General features: G+C 37.8%; 1 protein-coding gene across 3 annotated transcripts in view; it reads right to left on the reverse strand.

Annotated features, from left to right (window-relative positions):
• Nucleotides 1-19,075, reverse strand: part of LOC131769682 (myoblast growth factor receptor egl-15) — a 53,434-nt gene that overhangs the window by 4,210 nt on the left and 30,149 nt on the right. For 2 of the 3 annotated variants that reach the window (XR_010717889.1, XM_066168394.1), the window contains exons 10-17: nt 17,423-17,640; nt 9,557-9,670; nt 9,427-9,445; nt 8,809-8,839; nt 8,318-8,618; nt 7,233-7,343; nt 4,782-4,972; nt 2,710-2,832 (exon numbers count right to left, since the gene is read on the reverse strand). Coding sequence is in view for 2 of the 3 variants with exons in the window: in XM_066168394.1 (XP_066024491.1) it covers nt 2,710-2,832; nt 4,782-4,972; nt 7,233-7,343; nt 8,318-8,618; nt 8,809-8,839; nt 9,427-9,445; nt 9,557-9,670; nt 17,423-17,640 (1,108 nt within the window). In the remaining variant the exon portion in view is untranslated. The remainder of the gene's footprint in view (nt 1-2,709; nt 2,833-4,781; nt 4,973-7,232; nt 7,344-8,317; nt 8,619-8,808; nt 8,840-9,426; nt 9,446-9,556; nt 9,671-17,422; nt 17,641-19,075) is intronic. The other variant, XM_066168395.1, reaches the window with a different exon arrangement.

Consider the following 19,075-nt stretch of genomic DNA (forward strand, 5'->3'; position numbering starts at 1 on the left):
GCTGTCCTTAACAAATGACAGGCACTTTTCGCAGTCTTTGCAACACATTATCAACTACATCATCACTTAAATATAAATTTAATTTTCTATAAAAGGTTGATAACGTGAGGAGTAACATTCTCCAAGAACTAAGCCTGTACTGTAGTAATGCAACTCATCTTTCACTTCCTTTGTTATCTGGCCAGCGGACAATACGCTAAAATTGTAACATAAGTGGATGCAGTGGCCCTTACGACTGGTTGAATTTTGTGACGAAAATGTGATCGGTGAAGAATTCACAGAAAATTGACGCGTTTATGTTCACAGAAAATGTGATCGGTCAACAGATTGGCAGATAATTTTAATAGCGAGCAAAGCAAGAGCTAAGGCGATCGGACAAATAAATAATTAGTTCATGCTTAGCGTGCGAAGTTTGGAAACCACGAGAGAAGCATAAGAGTTGCTCCAGGCGCAACCGAGAGTAACTCTGACATAAAGGCACACATTGTGCACGAAGAAAAGAGCTTATCACAACTGTTTCGGGTTGACCAGGTAATCATGTTCTAACCAACAACTGTGGATAAAGGACAAATGAAAAACGATCAAGAAATATTTCGAGATAAAATCTTTATTCAAATCATTGTATAATTTTTTGCTCAGAAGGGAAAAACTGACAAACGAATTTCTTGCCTACGCGAGAACGCGTTGTCGATTCAGCATACTTAAATTGTTGTTCACTAAAATTTACGACCAAAAGATTGCGCAGTTTTTTGTTATGAAAGTTGTATAATTTCGAAACCGCGACAAAACCTTCTTTTGAACAACACTTTTGGGACATTTCAAAAGTAATATTTAACGTTCGAAAGAAAAGTCCCCAACGTCGGAAGGCCTCAGTTGAAGTCGGAAAACTCGGTTTTGTTTTCAGCCATAATAACTCAGTGAAGCAACGCGTTTGGGAAAAAAAGTATCGTTAACTCCAAAGCTAATTTTGTCGCTTGAGAGAGCTACATGGTCATAGTTTTTCAAAACGGGTATTGCTTAGCATAACTGCCATTAATTTTGAGCGCCAAGAGAACTATCTTAATCGGAATGGAAAGGAGTAACATTCTCGAAAGGTATGAAACGTCGCCGCCAAACTTGACGGGAACTCGCTGTAGAGGTGAAACTGCACATGTCATGTTATGGATACACAGCCGTACTTACTTAAGCCAATTTTGGCTTAACTGCATAGAGAACGACTGTTTTTTGAAAATGGTTGTAAATTAAATGATAGGTTTCGAAATTAAAACTGAAATAAAGTTTGCGGAGTAACTTTGATCCCGATAACGCGCGATGCACTCCCTTATCAAACGTATCATTATTTAATAAAGGAACTTTTGGGTAAGTGTATACACAATCTCAAGACGTTTATATTTTTACAAAGTCCAGATATGACGCGCGTAGTCATTGGTTGAAAGAGCGTTCTCTATCAGAGTACAGTGTATAAAGCTGAACTAAAGCTGTCACGCCATCTGCTAGATTGTACTATGTCCGAACTTTTCTGGGAATTCTTCTTAGCTTTTTTTTTTTTGTTAATTTAAAGTGAATTTTCGGAACAAGCGAGCCGGCAAGTGGCAACAGAAAAGCCGAACGAAGGTTTGTAAACATGCCTAGCGACGTAATTTACGCTATCATAACGCGAGCAGAAGCGAAAGTCCTCAAAGAGAAAACGAAATGGACAGTCTGAGTTTTGAACCTTGTGACGCTCAGTTAGATTTGCGAACTTACGTATGGTAATAAAAATCAAACACAGCTAACGGATACTCCTACAGTATATATAGTTTCGAGTCAAAAACAAAATAGAACAAAACAGGAATGATGAAAAATATAGCAAGAAAAAAATTCATACTAATAATGACAGCGTCAGAGCGACTGCGATCCTGCTGAGGTTCATCGTGGCTAGATTATCATGGCGATCCCCGGTCATCGCTCATCGCAGTGAAGCAAGCCTCAGATATTACATCGGCCGCCCTTCGAGTGAACAACCAAGGGCTTGCTCTAATACTCTTTCCGATGCATTGACTGGAAGGCCACGTCGGTCACAGCAGCCGAGTTTTACGATGCTGTCATTCCGAGCTCGAGCAATCTTCATGTTCCAGTGAATTAGGCTGTCGTTCATTCATAAAACACACGCCTCGAGCAGTTTGTTCTCTAATTGTCTAAGTAAAAACTTACGTCCTTTTATGAGCCACAATTCGGTTGGATTTCGCTGAATATTTCACTTTTTACTTTGTAAAGTATTGCAGATTGTGAACTTTGATGGTTTGTCATTTTTGAAAGCTTTAGTCTTGTTCAACCAATCAGACTATTTGAACCATTCCAACATAGATTCTGATAAGCTTATTGTAGCGTGCCTTATGAGGGTATAGAGTATGCTGACGACACTGTTGCTCGCTTTTGAAATAAAGCTTGTTTTGAAAACTAAAAGTAACGCGTAGGGAATTTAAAGGATTATTTATTATGAAACAAATAGAGAAGCCTTCACTGTGCTCTGTTCTGTTGTAAAGCACTTAGAAAGCAGCTGGAGCACTCAAGAAGTGGGGGGAAACACTCGACTACGTCTCATGTTTCTGCCTACACTTGGCTTCTTTCGTGATCTAGCCGCCTCCTACGTGGTTTACAACAGAACAGAGCACACTCATGACAAATACATGTCATGGACTGAAGCAAAGCCTATTTCTTTCTAATTACCTTTGTCTTTCTCTCATAGATATTTTCCTCTTGCACATTTCTAGCCATTCCGAAATCTGTTACTTTACATGTTTCATTTTCTCCGACCAGCACGTTACGAGCTGCGAGGTCTCGGTGGATGATCTAACAGGAAGGAGAAAAAGATAGGCCGCTGGTCTGAGATTACACATAACCACTGATATAGCACAATTTTTAGGGCATTGAACACTAACAGAGGTTGTATAATATGATGTACATATATATATATATATAATATGACTACCCTGTTCCACGTGAGAAATTAAAGATGATTCAAGGATATAGTGACTAATAGACATATAATTAAACGGTAACAAATAGTCCTATTAACAATAACAATAATAATTTAATAGTGTAGTTTGATCACCCGGGTGAGTGTAGTCCTGAGAAGGACTGTTGCCGGTAGTGGTGACTGGTGTCGACTAGTCACCACTACCGACAACAGTCCTTCTCAGGACTACACTCACCCGGACGATCAAACTACACTATTACATGTTACCCCCGGGTTCCAACCATTTACTGTAATAATAATAATGATGACAGAGGTAATGACAATTAAGAGGGACTAGCTCAAAAGCCTCACGATTCCTCCATCCTCCGAGCTCCTATAATTATCAGACAATGCTTCTTTTGATTTTGCCTGTTCTTTAAAAATAGTTTTCTTATTACATTCCAATTCTATTTTTGTGAGACTTTTGTTTCATACAACATGGCATTCCGTCATTTCGTGTTTAAGAATATTACGTCATACCACCGTTGCAACAATCTACCGTTCCATTGTTCCGCTGAATAGGATCAGCCTGTTAAACTTCGCTCATTGCTCGCTTCCCAAATTTAGCGACTCTCTCGGGCATATGTGGCTGTGACAATATAATGTTCTTTCTACAAAGAGGAACATTTTCCCTCAAAGTTTCCATGACGGGTAGATCACACCTTTTTCCCCATTTTTTTGCAAGGACAAGTTCTATCTTGTTCGTGATTAAAATTACGCTTCGGAGAGATTGTGAATTTATTTGAAGTCTTTCGTAATGTCAAGGCAAATCCTGACAAATTTTAATTTCGAATATACAAGGCATAATTCGCTGATTAAAACGCGGTTGTGGTAGATGATATGGAGAAAGAATGTTAAACAACGAAGATAGTCAGAGGCAAATTATAAAGTGAAGTTCGGCATTCTTATTATTGAGAACATTCTTTCACATGCGGCAGCCGCCAACGTTTACATAAGATGATTGAATTGAGTCAGTCAGCAGTGAACTTTGACTGTTCCTATGGCTCGTGTTTCATATCTGTTGACTCATAAGGTGACATTTGATGCAACGTTACTAGGTATTAATTGTAAAAAGCAGGTGTTAAAGGGTGAAAATTGATTCAATTAATTCAAGTAAATTCTAAAGTGGTTGCGTGAGATTTCTTAAACAGCTTCCGAAAAGTCTCGCAATTTCTTATTTACTTACGGACTTACAAGGACGATAACATAATGCCTTAGAGGCAATAGGCTAAGAATCCCAAAAGTAAATAACTCAACTGTGAAGTCAGTGCGAGTATTAAACTACTCTGATACTCCGAAGCAAAAAATAAGTACTTACCATCATCAACTCACTAATTCCGACGACATGTGGCTTCACCTCCAATACGAGGCGGTAACCACAATGAAGTCGATGAAATCCGAAATTCCTTCAGTAACAAGCAAACAAAAGCACTTTTTCTGATTATTTGCCCCAGCTCAGAAGGATAATGATATTTATCATTATTGTAAATATCATTATTATGGTCATTGTCATCATTACTATTATCATTGTCATTGTAAAAATTGTGATCATTATCACTATTCAAATCTGTCTGCCCATCAGACAAGTGTCCCGTCCAATGGTAAGAAGATGTAGAGGCATCTTTCTACTATTCGACACTCGAATACTCGACAGGTACGAAATTCTTCAATTAAGTGTTATGTAAATGTTTGAGGTAGCAGGATTATTTCTAAAAAGAAAAACATTTAGAACCATTTCTATCTGATTTAATGTGCCAAATAGTTCCAAACTTCTTAAACTTACGGATTTCGACGACAAGTAACTCATGCCATCAGCGATTTGCCATGCGAACTTCATCAGCTGTTGTGATCTCAAGTTTGTTTGTGGTTTGATATCCGGGTCTTTATAATAAGTGTCATTAAGTCCACGGCTCTTTCTCAGGTAGCCCAGCAGGTCTCCAAAAGGAACATATTCTATCAACACCAGCAGTGGCTCTAAGAAAATAGGTAAGAAATGATGAAGGATTTTTTTACGTGAAGGAGTTTCATTACATAGTAAAACTGTGGTACCTAACTTGTCCCCGGTTACACTATGCTAAGTCAGTCTGACCAGCTTGGTAACTATGTTAGTGTGATAAAACAGCTGCTAAACAAAGCTATTAGAGACATTTTATTAGGCATGCTACGCACGCAAGAGTTACCTTTTGGGATGGGTGGGTTGGAATGGGTCACTGAGTTACTGATGTTTGCATTTTTTGTAAAAGAAAAATAAATTCATTTTCAAAAGATTTCAACAAAAATATCTTCGATGTAGAGGGAAAAGAACCTCAGACTTATCTGAAATCAAATTAGAAACAGGTATTTCGTGGTCTATTGTCATCGTTACTTACTGTTATTGTATGTGAAAATTGTACTCTCCTTCGCAGCCGTTATAAGGAGGCGCGGTGGCCTCATGTTAGTGCGCTCGACTCCGGATCGAGTGGTCCGGGTTCGAGCCCTGGCCGGGGTCCTTGTGTTGTGTTCTTGGGCAAGAGTGCACAGTGCTTCTCTTCACCCAGTTGTACAAATGGGTACCAGTAAATATGCTGGGGGTAACCCTGCGATGGATAAGCATCCCATCCAGGGGGGAGAAGTAATCCTCCTAGCCGCTTCATGCTAAGGAAACCGGAGTTAAGCGCCCTCCACATAGGCCATTTGGGCCTGTATAAAGGCTTTCCTTTTTTTTTTTTTCGCAATCCTTTTTTTTTTTCGCAATCATGGTTTTCAATTGTTTGATCTCGTCACGCAATGCATTCTCTCCCCCTGTTGCGTGACGAGACCAAACATCGACTGCGAAGGAGATAACGCTAGTCTGTAGGCAAGCCCTCATTATTAGCATTTTGACAAGTGATGGGGTGAGGTCCAAGGTAGCTAGAAGCGAATTTGATTGGCACAAAACGTGGAAGCACGGGAGAATTGCTTAGAAATCGTCTAACAGTAACATCCTAGGTTGCATATGAATTTTTGGTAGGATTATGTCGCTAAATTGAGAATGTTTGCTGGAATATGACATTTCATTGGATTAAAACTGTTTCATAGTTAAAAGTAAACACGTAACTGTATCAGGAAATTACCGTTTGAAATTAATGGGACTCAAGAAGAAGGGAAAAAAATAAAACAAAGCGTGATCTTTTCAAGCTTCGCCAAAAGAACAGCAACAAGGCATAAACAAGATTTTAGCACAATTTTTTTTATGCAAAGGCTTTGCGTAGTTTTCACCAGTCACCAAAATAACATTATACAAAACAAACGCTCCCGTGATAATCTAATGTTAGGCCTTTTGCAAGCGGCGTGTGCTTTATTTCAAGGCGCATCCTTTCATCAATATTACCTTACAACAGCGCGAGCAAAAGATGCAACCTCTGCCTCAAAGAAAAATTACTCATCATCTGTCGACCTGAATTATCATCACTCAATAAACGCTATGAACTCGTGTCCTCATGCCGCCACAGAAACAAAGCGTTACTGCGTAACAAGTGAACAAAGCATTTAAATTTACCGCCAAGCCTAGTATGCAAATTTGTAAGGCCTATAAACGATGGTTACGAATATTCTTGACAACAAAATCCCTTGATGAGTGAGTTATCACGAAACAGGCCGGTAAGGGCCTATATGTATGTATCGCGCTAACCTGCGAAATGATTACTCTATATATATATATATATTTAACGTTTACTACCAAAGTATATTATAATTGTGCCTTTCGAAGTGTATAATTTTTTTCTCATATACATATATCAACCAAGGCATGGCATCTCGCTTCATATGTAAAATGTAAATATAAAATGCCTGCAATTGGGACTGAAACGTTATATAGTCAGCGCTAAATTCTATTAGAGCTTGGTGGTTCACGCGACCGCTTAACAAAGAACTGCCACTTAAGTGGGGAGAAAACCTATTTGCCGCCGCCTGTGCTGTTTTCGATAAAATTTACTGCAACTGATGTTGCAATTGAGTCCACGTCAAGTCAGTCAAATTTCTCGAGGTGCTATTGCATTGTAAAACATGACATACATCGAAAGACAACTTATCATTTAACCACGTTACGGTAAATTGTCAGGTAAAAAATTTATGAGGGAGGAAGACCTAAAATCACTATGAAGAATCAGAATACATTTCTATCACTGAAGAACGGTTGGGATACAAATAAGGAAAGTGAAGAATAGGAAATCAATTTTGATGAACTGCATATAAAAAGGGCCATGAATAAGCTCACCAGATTCCGTAACACATCCCAAAAGTTTGATGACATGAAGGTGTGGTTTTAGCTGCTTCATTGTATCAAGTTCCGCCATCAAATCTCTTTTGTCAGATTCTGCAGCGTTACCTAGAGATAAAGCCAACTCAGAATATGAAAGGATTTAATTTCGCCAGCGCCATTCATTAGTATGGGATCTTTTCGGTAAGATGTCACTTGATAGAGGAAGCTGAGATAAAGTTTACAGTACTTTTTGTAGTCAAACGCGAGTAGTAAATATTGATTATTTTAATTCCGCAAAGTAAGGGCGTGCAGTACATGAGTGTAGTGGTTTACACCCAAATGCGTGTATTTTAACTCGCTTGCCATTATCTGCACGCATTTGGGTGTACTCTTTAATCAATATGCTATAGCTGTGGGAATTTGTATTCCAATAATATGCTATGTTGAGCGTTCAAACATCATTCGCTTCAACAGTCCCCCCTCCATTTAATCTTACTCTTGAGTTGATAATTAGCTCCTTTCATGTGACAATTTTACCGCAGCACATTAGATAACTTAAAAATTTACTTTCATTCTCATTTCAAGAAGAGCCAAACATTGAAATCGAAATGCACAAAGGAACGGAAATAGAGAAACCGATCTTCGTTGCGGGAGACATTCTGTGATCATTAAGTTTGTTGTTTGCGAACACAGGTAAAATGGTGCCCTTCAATGACAAATTTTGTCACATGCTAAGCAAAGATTTCTAGGAACAAATCAACTTTCCTTATTCCTTGAAGCAGTTATGATTGTGTTACCATTTAATGTAGGAACAATGCTTCACAATTTTTTTCTTTTGACTTCCAAAAATCCATTCAAAATTCGATCATTCAAATTTAGCTTTAGAAGAAACCATTTAAAGAGGAGCGGACTGCACACGTGCAGTGCATAGGATTTGCACGCGTGTCAAGCGTGTATGATGCTGTAAGTATTATCACTCTCACAGTTAAATAAAAAAAACAGTAGAAAGCATCTTAAAAGCATGGAGAGTAAGAACCAATAACAAAAACATGAAAATTTCAGCTGAATATAAACTATTTTTACGATATGAAAGATCATACCTTTGAGCATTTTGATAGCCACTGTAATTGTCCCAGGCCTCCCATGAAGTTGCTCAGCTGTTCCCTTAGCAACCTGACCAAAAGCACCTTTACCAATGATTTTTTCTACAGACACGCGATCCCTTGGCACCTCCCAAGAGCGTGTTGATGGATGGAGAGGTGTATAATCAGCCACTCGATGGGCCCTTGGTTCTTCGGTTGAGCGTTCGGTTCTTATTTCTTTGAGATCCATGTATTCTGCGGGAGGCTGGATAAATTGTCTTGCATCTGAGCGGTCCTGATCTCTCATCGGCACTTCGTTCTGAGATGAAGAAAGAGAAAGGAAAATTTATCTTTAATTCCCTACTTCCTTCTAAACTTCAAAATTTCCTATCTTTTAAGTCTAAACTTCGCCTGAATTTTCACTAACGGTTTTAACGTTAAGTCACTTTGTTTCTCATAAGATTCAATAAAAATGAGAAAAACAAACACATAATCAGAACTTTTCTTACATCATATACTTCTCTGCTGTCTTCATATGGTCTAAAATAAAACAAAATGTGAGGATTAAGTATTTTTTATCTTTATAACTGTTTTGTACCTTTGTTGTTAAAATTTGCAGTCAGTCCTTCAGTTGCTATTGATACAATTTTCCCTTCTTAAAACTAAACTGTGATATGAATAATGATCACTGTAATAATATCAAAAGCATTCATTTGCGCACGAAAACAATTTCAGCGTGGTTGATGTGGTCGTGTCTAAGTCAAGTCTAAGAAGATAAAGAAAATTACAGTCTTAATTAAAACTACAGATACATGATTAAAACGACAAATTGAAGATTCTACCAACATTACATACTAAAAAATTAAATGTGTAAAACTCAGAGGTAATTTTATCAATTGCCCATCCAGCTGTTGATACTGATAATGAATCTTATTTGCTGTGTCTTTCATCTCTTGTGTGTGTGATAAAGCATTAGCAAGAACCTAAAATGAATTCCGAATATCTGCTTTCAGCATTTTAGTTATCACTGTCAGCTATAACAAATGCTTTGCTCTTTAAGAGAGCAATCTATCGTCTTACTGGATGGAATCTCTTAACAAATCAATCCGCATGGTAATAAGACTCACCTTCGCTTTGCCGCAGCTTCTATCAGAGAAAAATATAGATAAAAGATGAGGGCAAAGTTATGGGAAAAAAGTGAATTAAGAATAATAAGAGAATTATATGGCACCTCAAGGAAAACCAAGAATTACTTACCTTTTTTGTGAATCCAAACCACATGGATAACGAGAATGATATTGAATAAAAGAAGGACTCCGATGATGGATCCAAGTAAAACGTGTTTACAAGAACATTCACAAATGTTCATCTCTGTCAAATAAAAATTCATAGACTGATTCATTTATAGTTATTCACAAAGACCGACTCTGATATTTTCATATTCTGCAAAATAAGGTAACAAGCGTAAAACTTTTTCACATTTGAATAAATCAGAGTCTGTTTATAACTGGTCTTCTGTTGGTTTGTACGTATGAAATGCTTTTACTGAGCCATATTTCCAGGATCTTAACTTTAATATGAATACGATTTTCAGGTGAAAACAATTCTGCCAGTCAATCAATATACAACAAATGATCAACAACAGCAAAGATTTTGCTGATCGTAATCAAAATATGCACGACGATAGGTTACTATAGCCGCCATGGTCATCTGATTGTTGATGTAATATATAGATTTAGCCAAGCCTAAAAGCGGAGCTCTTGTTAGTTTATTTTCTAGCCCCTCATTAAATTAAAAACTGTAATAAAGAGTTTCTCAAGAGGATTAAGACACCAGTCCAGGGGGTGGGGAGGAAAGGGAAGAATTGGCGAGGTCTGGAACCTGGGGACGACGTTCTCACAACTTGCGATAAAACGCATGCTGGTCAGCAGTATCTTCAAGCAGCTGAGGATCTTTGTTGTTGTTCCTGATATTTTGAGCAAATTCTCGAAGATAGAGAATCTTTTCTTCTTCAGAGGAAGTGTGCGATGTCAGCATCAATTGAAATTATATTCTTTTGAGCGTGACTGATAATTTTTGTTTGGGAAAATAGCCAAAATTGAAAGAAACGACGGTAAACTACTTCGAGTTTAGACATCAGCAGTCGATTGAAGAGTGTACACGTGATAACAGTGAATTAGTAAACCAAGACGCCAGAATCGTATGGGCTTCTCTTATATCTTCTCTTGAAGTTGCCAGGTATGACTGCTTGCCCCACCATTTTTTCCCGAACGTTTCAACCTCCTCTGTTTCGCGTAAAAATTAAAAAGAAAAGTCATTTTCAACTCGTGTTTGAAGCTGTAATTGCTTAAAAACATTTCTTCTTTTGGCAATTATTCTTTCAAGATTGTCCTCTGGCTGGAAATACACGGCGTTTTTTTAGGATTCTTTCTGTTATTTGATTCGGTAACCTCTACTGTAACTACTTATAATGCAGGTTTCTTTAAGCCAACTGCCCATGATCTTAGCAACTCTAGCTAGTGAACTACGAAATTTGTTTAACATGTTTCTTGCGCTGCAAAAGTTTGTTTTAAAATAAGACAAGTTAGAGCTAAAATGTCATGATTAAAACATTTGTGGTAAACTTGAGATAATACCTGGATTTCATTTTTACATCAATGCAATCAATTCCAAACATCAATCAATTTTTCTCTTTAGTTTTAAAGTTGAGTTGATGTTATTGGCTTTTTTAAATGGGTTGAAACGTTTTTGATGGTATTTTCTCATGTTTGCAAATAATTGAATTTACTGGAAGGTAGAGTCATTGCAACATGTTGAACATGAAACACAACAATAAATTTCATTGATATGTAGAATAGATATGTTTTTTTTATTGGACTATCTACCGGCAAGTCATTGTATTATATTTCAACCCAACCATTTTCCAATAATTTGTGATCACCGTTACAAAATAAGTGGTCAGGGAAACATACACCATGTTTGAAATGTCATGTCCATAGTAAGCGAATAGAATTGAGGGGGGTATGTGGGAATAGGCTCTCTTGTCTGTATTGTTAATTTGCAAATCGCTCCTGTTGCCAATGTTTTGATGAGGTTGAGCCGTTCAGGTATAGGAACTGAGGATTTTAGTAGGCAGTGACTTTTTTCAAACCTGGAAACTATCATCGTGAAAGTCATATTTGTGCCTGGTAACTCATTCCTATTCTGATAAACTAGTTTTAAGAAGAATACAATATTTTATTACAAATATTTGATGCATAGGCTCTGCACAAATATTTACATTTATAGCCAATACCAATCCCTACGCATGATGAAATGTCAGTAGGTCCAGTGGAAAAATGTACCAAACATCTGCAAGATTTGATGTAATTATTTTAATTGCATGAATATTAACTGATATTAGGAGATCTAAGAATATTCAAAAGAATGTAAAATTTGTTTGAAAAATTAGAACTCGGCATAGGCCAAATAAACAAGATTGTTAGAAAAAGAAATGTGTACTAATGAAAAAAGCTAAGCAACCTTTTTACCGGTTTTCTATGTTGAAAACACACATACACATGCAGATTTCTTATAAGCCTGTAGTTCAAGCCTGCCATGTCTTCAAAATTTTGATGCACACCTCAAAAGGAGAAGAAATAAATTTCAAGTTTCTATTTATTCAGTTTAGGTTTGTCAGGTAAAATTGAGTTAAAATTTTCACAACCAATTTATTAGGTTAGCCTACCTAGAACAGTCTTTGCTTTTCCAGTTTCCCACCCTTTAAACCTAACATCTTGTAATTGTGACCAATTCCTTACCAAGAAGCTCGCAGCGTAGCCCCAAAATTGTACGAAATATCAGCCGAAAAATCTGGTTGTGCGACCGTACGACCGACCGTACAAGCTGCTACTTTTAGCATGCCCGACCAACTGTACCACGGGCACTATCTTAGCCATTACGTAATGGAACGGCGAGGGAGAAGGTAATGGCGCGATTGAAGCGAGTCCAGAAATAACAGCGAGAGGAACACGAAAGAGAACAATAAAGGGCATAAGAAAAAGGCGAGTATCTAACGAAGAGCAACGCGAGGCGGAATTATCGCAAAATTTATTCTATTCATTTGAAAAATTCGCGCTTTGCCGAAGACATGTTGTTTTACCCTAAGAACTAAGTAATGTCCTTTCCCAAAATTTAAATAAATTGAGATTGAGTCAGTGACGTTCATGTTTACATTAAGTCTGACGCGGTAATTTGATTTTGACAATATTGTCATTTGAGAATCCGTCAAACACCTGAGAATCAATGTACAGACCGCAAATGTGTGGTGCGAACAAATTCACGGATAAAGTGGAGTTGGTTCTACAGCGGGATGAGTGAATTTAATTGTTTGGTTGTCGTACTTCTCAGCGCATGTTTTCATGCTTTCTACTCGATTCGCTCGAACGCCAGGAAATGGTTTGTCTCACAAAATATGGAGCCACTTTCTCTTCCCTCAACATTTCGAGGCGTCATGATGAACATGCTTGCGATACGATATTTTTTTTTCCTTATCCTGGAAACTGAAGAATCAATCTCTAAAATTGGTAGTCATCACATTTTGCAGGAACGTCCGAGCTGTGATCGAGCAATTAAACGGGGTTCTGGCAATTTGACCTCACAAGCGCGCTGGTAAGCACATGGTTCGCGTAAATAATTGCTGTTTACAGTTTTCGAATTCAAGGACAGCTTTTGAGAGTCTGTTTCTGTAACCTTCCAGGATATTTCTGTTAAATTCGTTGAAGTTCAGTCTCGGAATTTCATAAGCGATTATGAATGATAGATTCGTATCGGCACCATAATTTAGGGAAATTTTGTCAACACATTATGTGACGATAAGGTTTTCCGCGCCCAAACTGGGAAACTGAATCTTCGCGGACGGCACAATAACAACTGGGGGAAAATAACTCGGTAGAGACCACTCGGCAGCGAGAACGGAAACTCGTCACGATTTCTTGGCACACGGAGACCTACTTCGAGCGAGCTTATACAGACGTCAAGGATAAGACAATCTTTGGTTCCACGGTACTTTTATTCTAGGTCAGGCCAACAAGCGACATGACCTCTAGCGTACTCTAGTTTGTAATTAACTAAACTGTACAAGGTAGCTGCTTTTTCAACTAACTGGTGTGAAGTGCTATTGTTACACAAATCGCAATATTTGAATAAGGACACAAAGGAGCGGAAAAAGGTCTCCTCCTTAACCTGCCTGCAAATAATTGAATTTTATGTTTGAATTCAAGATAAAACAGAAGTCTTGCAGAGTTCTCATTCCAGATTGAATTCAGGTGAGAACATCAGCAAACAAGTTGAAATCATATGCTTTTCCTGAATCTTTAATTTTATTGCCCTGTTTATTTTTCACAAACCCTATTTATATCTCTATGTGACAGCTAATGATTAAAACCTCAGTGAATGGTTATGCCATATTTTAGATATGATTTTTCCCCCAAGATCTCACTTGTAATTCTCCTTACTATCTCCTATACAGTTCTTGTGGTGTTAGTTTGGAGGATTTAGTATTGGATCATCTTATAATCCCACAACTAATATTTTTCTTTATTCTCATAACTTGTCTGCTTGACATTGTTTTGATATTGTAAGGAGAAATTCTGACGTGGTCTCTCATGGGAGTTAAAGGGTTAAAATGAGGGATTTCATCATATTGTGATGATTAAAATATTCTTATGCTTTCAAATGTAACAAAAAAATGTGATGAGAGTCTGATGCTATGAAACACTTGCAATGGAAAAACCTGTTGCTGGTATGTCTTTAATGCTTAAATTTTCATGGGAAATGCTTTTGTTTGAAATTGGGGATACAAGAGTTTTTAAAGCTGATAGAAATAAGCTGTTTGTGAGTAATAAAAGGCAAGTTGACAATCATACCTTAATGCTTGACATGCTTCCCTCATACATGTCAGTTGTGTGTACCTACCATCATAGAGGCATCTTTAGAAAGGTTTTTTTTTTACACAAGGCAACCTCCAGGGTGGAAGAGCAGAAGACCATAGAATGATGTTTACTTGGTATTTGTATTTACCACAATCCTATATTCAAGCAGTACTCTACATATATATAACTGATTACATGATGTCTTTAACCCTTTACACCCCAATGTCAGAATGCATATTCTCCATACTATTCTCTATATATTTCCTAATGTGCTGGCAAGGAGAATTTGTTTAACAATCAAGAGGTTCTTCAGTTGATTATCATTTCCTTTATTCTCATGACCTTAATGTGTGACTCGGGTGATATTGAATGGAGAAATTAGATGCTAGTCACAGGGATTAAAGTGTTATTAGCTGTACACATTTTCATGTATATGCTCCTCACATTTGTTGGCAACAATAGCTAAGATTGTTAGGAAAGCAAACAAATAAGTGAACAGAAGCCAGTGAAATGAGGGAAACTGTAAACTTTACCATGTGATAGAAAAACATCACATAATACTTAAGAGGGGAAACTTGAATTGTGCTAGCTAATTTTCTCTATTGCCATTCATGTTTTTGATCAAATAAAATTTAACCCTTTAACTCCCAGTTCAAATTTGTAATTCTCCTTACTGTCAACTGTATAATTCTTACAATGTTAGTTCAGAGAATTTAGTATTGGATCAACTAATTATCCCCAAATTTTCTTTATTCTCATCACTTATCTGATTGATATTGTATTGATATTGTTAGGAGAAATTCTGCCTTGGTCACTCATGGGAGTTTGTTAATTACACTACATAGGAAATTAATTTTCTAGAATTTAATAGATTACTAAATAGATAGGTAGCAAAAAGAAACAAATCAAAATGCAAAAATGGGGAAGACAAAGGACACAATACAATTTTATAAAGACAGAAAAAATTTCTATTTGTTCCTAACATCTATCATAATTTCAGAGGAAATAAAGATTTTAAGATTATCATAAATCTGGTCTCGATATCATGTTCGGAGCTTTTCAGAAGCGCCGGCGTCGCGGCTCTTAAGTTTTATAATTAACCATAATTGAGTGCATGCCCAATGTGCCGCGGTGTACTTATAGACCGCCGGGACGAAGAAAAAATATATCGGTTTCCTCGGTACGGTTGATAAAAAAAAACAACAAAAACAACTCAAATTTCAGACTAAAAAGTTATAGTGTGGACAAGGTCTCATAATTTCAAGGAATTTCGAACAGTTAACGAGCAGGGGAAAGAATCAAGGGAGTTTCTAAGTTTATTAGATTAGTACTCACCGGAAAATGTCAAATTCTTAATTGATTTGAAGGTGTGAAACCTCAGACGGAAATGTAGTTGTTTGCGACTTTTTTCTTTTCGCCGCACTTAATTGCTCCCTAAATTTTATCACAAGAGAGGCAATGATGAGAATACGTGAGTTCGTGATTCATAGGTCTGTCAGCTTTTAAAAAAATTAGCCTTTGAACTAACTCACATCTGATTTGCATCCGTTAAAATATTCGTGCGCCAGATGCCTCCGAAAGATAAGGAGAACGGGAGTATTGGAAGTATGGTGCGTTGAAATAATACAATCAAAAGCTGCTTATCTTTACAGAACAGGAACAAGAGTTGCCATTTCTTCAAAAACAATCGGTGCTGAATCTTTTCAATTCGGCTTTAAGTGTCCTCGTCGTCGTCTAAGCACTGGACGTCGAGGCGAGCAGAATTTCTGCAGCGTTGGACGTCAAAGCGTGCAGAATTTCTGCAGCTCTAGACGTCAAGGCGTGTAGAATTTCAGCAGCACTGGACGTCAAGGCGTACAGAGCTTCTGTAGCACTGGACGTCAAGGCGTGCAGAATTTTTGCACGCTTGGGCCGTTAAACCCTGCAGAATTTCTGCAGCATGAGACGCCATACCATGTAGAATTTCTGCAGCATTGGACGTCAAACCTTGCATAATTTCTGCATTACAGTTCGTAACACCGTGTCAAATAAAATTGAAATCCGTTAAAATCTTCGTGCGTCAGATGCCTCCGAAAGATAAGGAGAACGGGAGTATTGGAAGTATGGTGCATTGAAATAATACAATCAAAAGCTGCTTATCTTTACAGAACAGGAACAGGAGTTGCCATTTCTTCAAAAACAATCGGTGCTGAATCTTTGCAATTCGGCTTTAAGTGTCCTCGTCGTCGTCGTCTAAGCACTGGACGTCGAGGCGAGCGGAATTTCTGCAGCGCTGGACGTCAAAGCGTGCAGAATTTCTGCAGCTCTAGACGTCAAGGCGTGTAGAATTTCAGCAGAACTGGACGTCAAGGCGTACAGAGCTTCTGTAGCACTGGACGTCAAGGCGTGCAGAACTTCTGCAGCACTGGACGTCAAGGCGTGCAGAATTTTTGCACGCTTGGGCCGTTAAACCCTGCGGAATCTCTGCAGCATGAGACGCCATACCATGCAGAATTTCGCAGCATTGGACGTCAAACCTTGCATAATTTCTGCATTACAGTTCGTAACACCATGTCAAACAAAATTGAAAAGAAAACCCGCTTAAAAATATTTAGGGTTAAAATCAGAGACTCTACAGTTCCATTCTTCAACGTGCAGAGCATTATGTGCACTTTGACCAGATTTAACGACCAACGTAGTTAAAAATTGAATATTTGTACGCGTAAAATGCACCTACGTTTAACTTTCCGTTGAATTACACAAAATGTTACTTTTTTGAAACAACACATTTTCTTAATCCGTGAAAACTGAAGCATTTTGCTTTTATTACATAGGGGAAATTTCCGTGTTTTTTGCCTAAATAGTGCTGCTTTGAGGCCAACATTTCGCAGTGTCTGGAAAAAAAGCACCATAATTTGCGGAATCGATATGAAAAATATGCCTAAAAGGGTCATTTTTCATGGAAAATACTATTTTGGAAAACACAAAATAGTTTGGAAAGCAATCAATGATCACCCTGGTTTTGAGTAAAACCACTATAGTAACTTCGTCTTAGTGGCTCGCGATATATTAATCCAAAGGTAAGACCGGCAGCTATTGAACAACTCCCGTATTCAATTATAAAATGTAAGGGAATGTGGGAGTACATTAAGATACTAGTGATATCAGTAAAAAATGTTTGTTTCTTGGTGATATGTATAAAATCTAAGCGAGGACAAAAAATTAAGCGCACCTGCAGGATTTCCCGAAGTCGCCCCGTCAACTTGAGTAGGCGTTGGCGTGGGTGTAGTAGGGATCCGTTCAGGAGAAATTGCTTGGATGGAATTCGGATCAACTTTTAAGTCACCGAACCTCTTGTCTTTCGCAGCCTTCTTCAAAATCATCAAAACGTTTTCGATCTCGACATTTCGACTAAAGGTCAGTGAGAAGTACCCTGTTACACTGCCACACCTGACATGAAAAATAACAATGACGAAAAACAGGTACGCACACTAAATTCACTCGTGTAAAGCAAAGCAAAGCAAATAGAACAAAAACAAAAAAAAAAACGTAGAAAGGTGGGTTAAATATATGAAGGCCGTGCTGCACTGAGACGTTCAAGTCCCCTCAACGATTCATAGAAAAACCCTTTGCTTGAAACGTTTAAAGAAAAAAGAGTTGTTCCCGCGAAAATAGATTCCTTACCAACGACATATCATCATTTCATTATGACTAAAGAACAAACTGCACTCGAGCTCCTCAAATCTCCTGGGCCGGGCTGTTCAAGCTAAGTTAAGATAACCCAGGGTTCGTGTGAAATCTGAGTTCAGAACTGAGAGCTTTAAAAGAAAATTCAGTCGAATTCTTTTTGTTTATGATATGACTCTTTGATGCTCTAAAAAGAACACAAGACATTACCCAAAAAAGCTTTTGAATAAAGGAGTAAAGAAACCCAGATTAAAAAATTTAACCATGGGTTAGCGCTAATCGGCCTTCGAACAACTGGGCCCAGGAACAAATAGCAAAATATTATAACTCAGCGCGCGTAAGGCCTACCTACTTCCTTAGGAGCTACCATGTTAAAAATCCTTACGTACTACACGGTCGTGCACCCGTCACATGACGTGTGCAATTCACTTCGGCTGAAAGTCCCCGTTGAGTTTAGCCGCAGGGTTTCAAACTTTCAAGATTTTTCCCCCGCTCTATCCCGATTGAGATAGACCTTTTGGATCTCAAAATGAAAATAAAATATGCTTGATAATTTTCGTCTCGAAAAGCAATGAGCATGTAGTTCTTTCAAGCGACGAAATTAGCTTTGTAGTTGACGTTACTTCATTCCCAAACAAGATGGGAATTATGGCTGTAAACAAAACTGAGCTTTCTGACTTCAACTGAGGCTTTGCGACGCTGGGCAATCTTCATCAAGCGGTAAATATTACTTTTAAGTGTTGATGTGTCTCAAGTGTGTTGTTCAATGATTTGAAATCGTACCGAATTTTCATGATTTTCAACACAAAGGTACCGAATTTTCTGCTCGTAAATTCTGGTAAAAATCAATTCAATCGGGGTAAATCTACCAAATTGGTCTCGTGAATAGTTTTCGGTTCGTTTCCGAACGGTTGATACTATCAGTTTAAAGTTTTGATATTTCGTAAAAGTATATTGTTCAATAGAATCTCACATTAAAACTGTACAATTTCAGAATTTTAAAGTTTTTCAAGAGAAATCTGCGCAATTTTCTGGTCGTTTATTCTAGTAAACAACGAGTTAAGCATGCTAAATATACTGCGTGGTCTCATACCCCCAAGAAATTCGTTCGTTTTTCGCTTAGCAAAAAGTTTGCAATTCTTTTAATAGAGATTTAGTCTCGAAATATTTCCTGGTCGTTTTTTGCCCCGGTTAGAAC

This window comes from Pocillopora verrucosa, chromosome 6 (genome assembly GCF_036669915.1).
Source record: "Pocillopora verrucosa isolate sample1 chromosome 6, ASM3666991v2, whole genome shotgun sequence".
In the NCBI taxonomy this organism is placed as follows: Eukaryota; Metazoa; Cnidaria; class Anthozoa; order Scleractinia; family Pocilloporidae; genus Pocillopora; species Pocillopora verrucosa.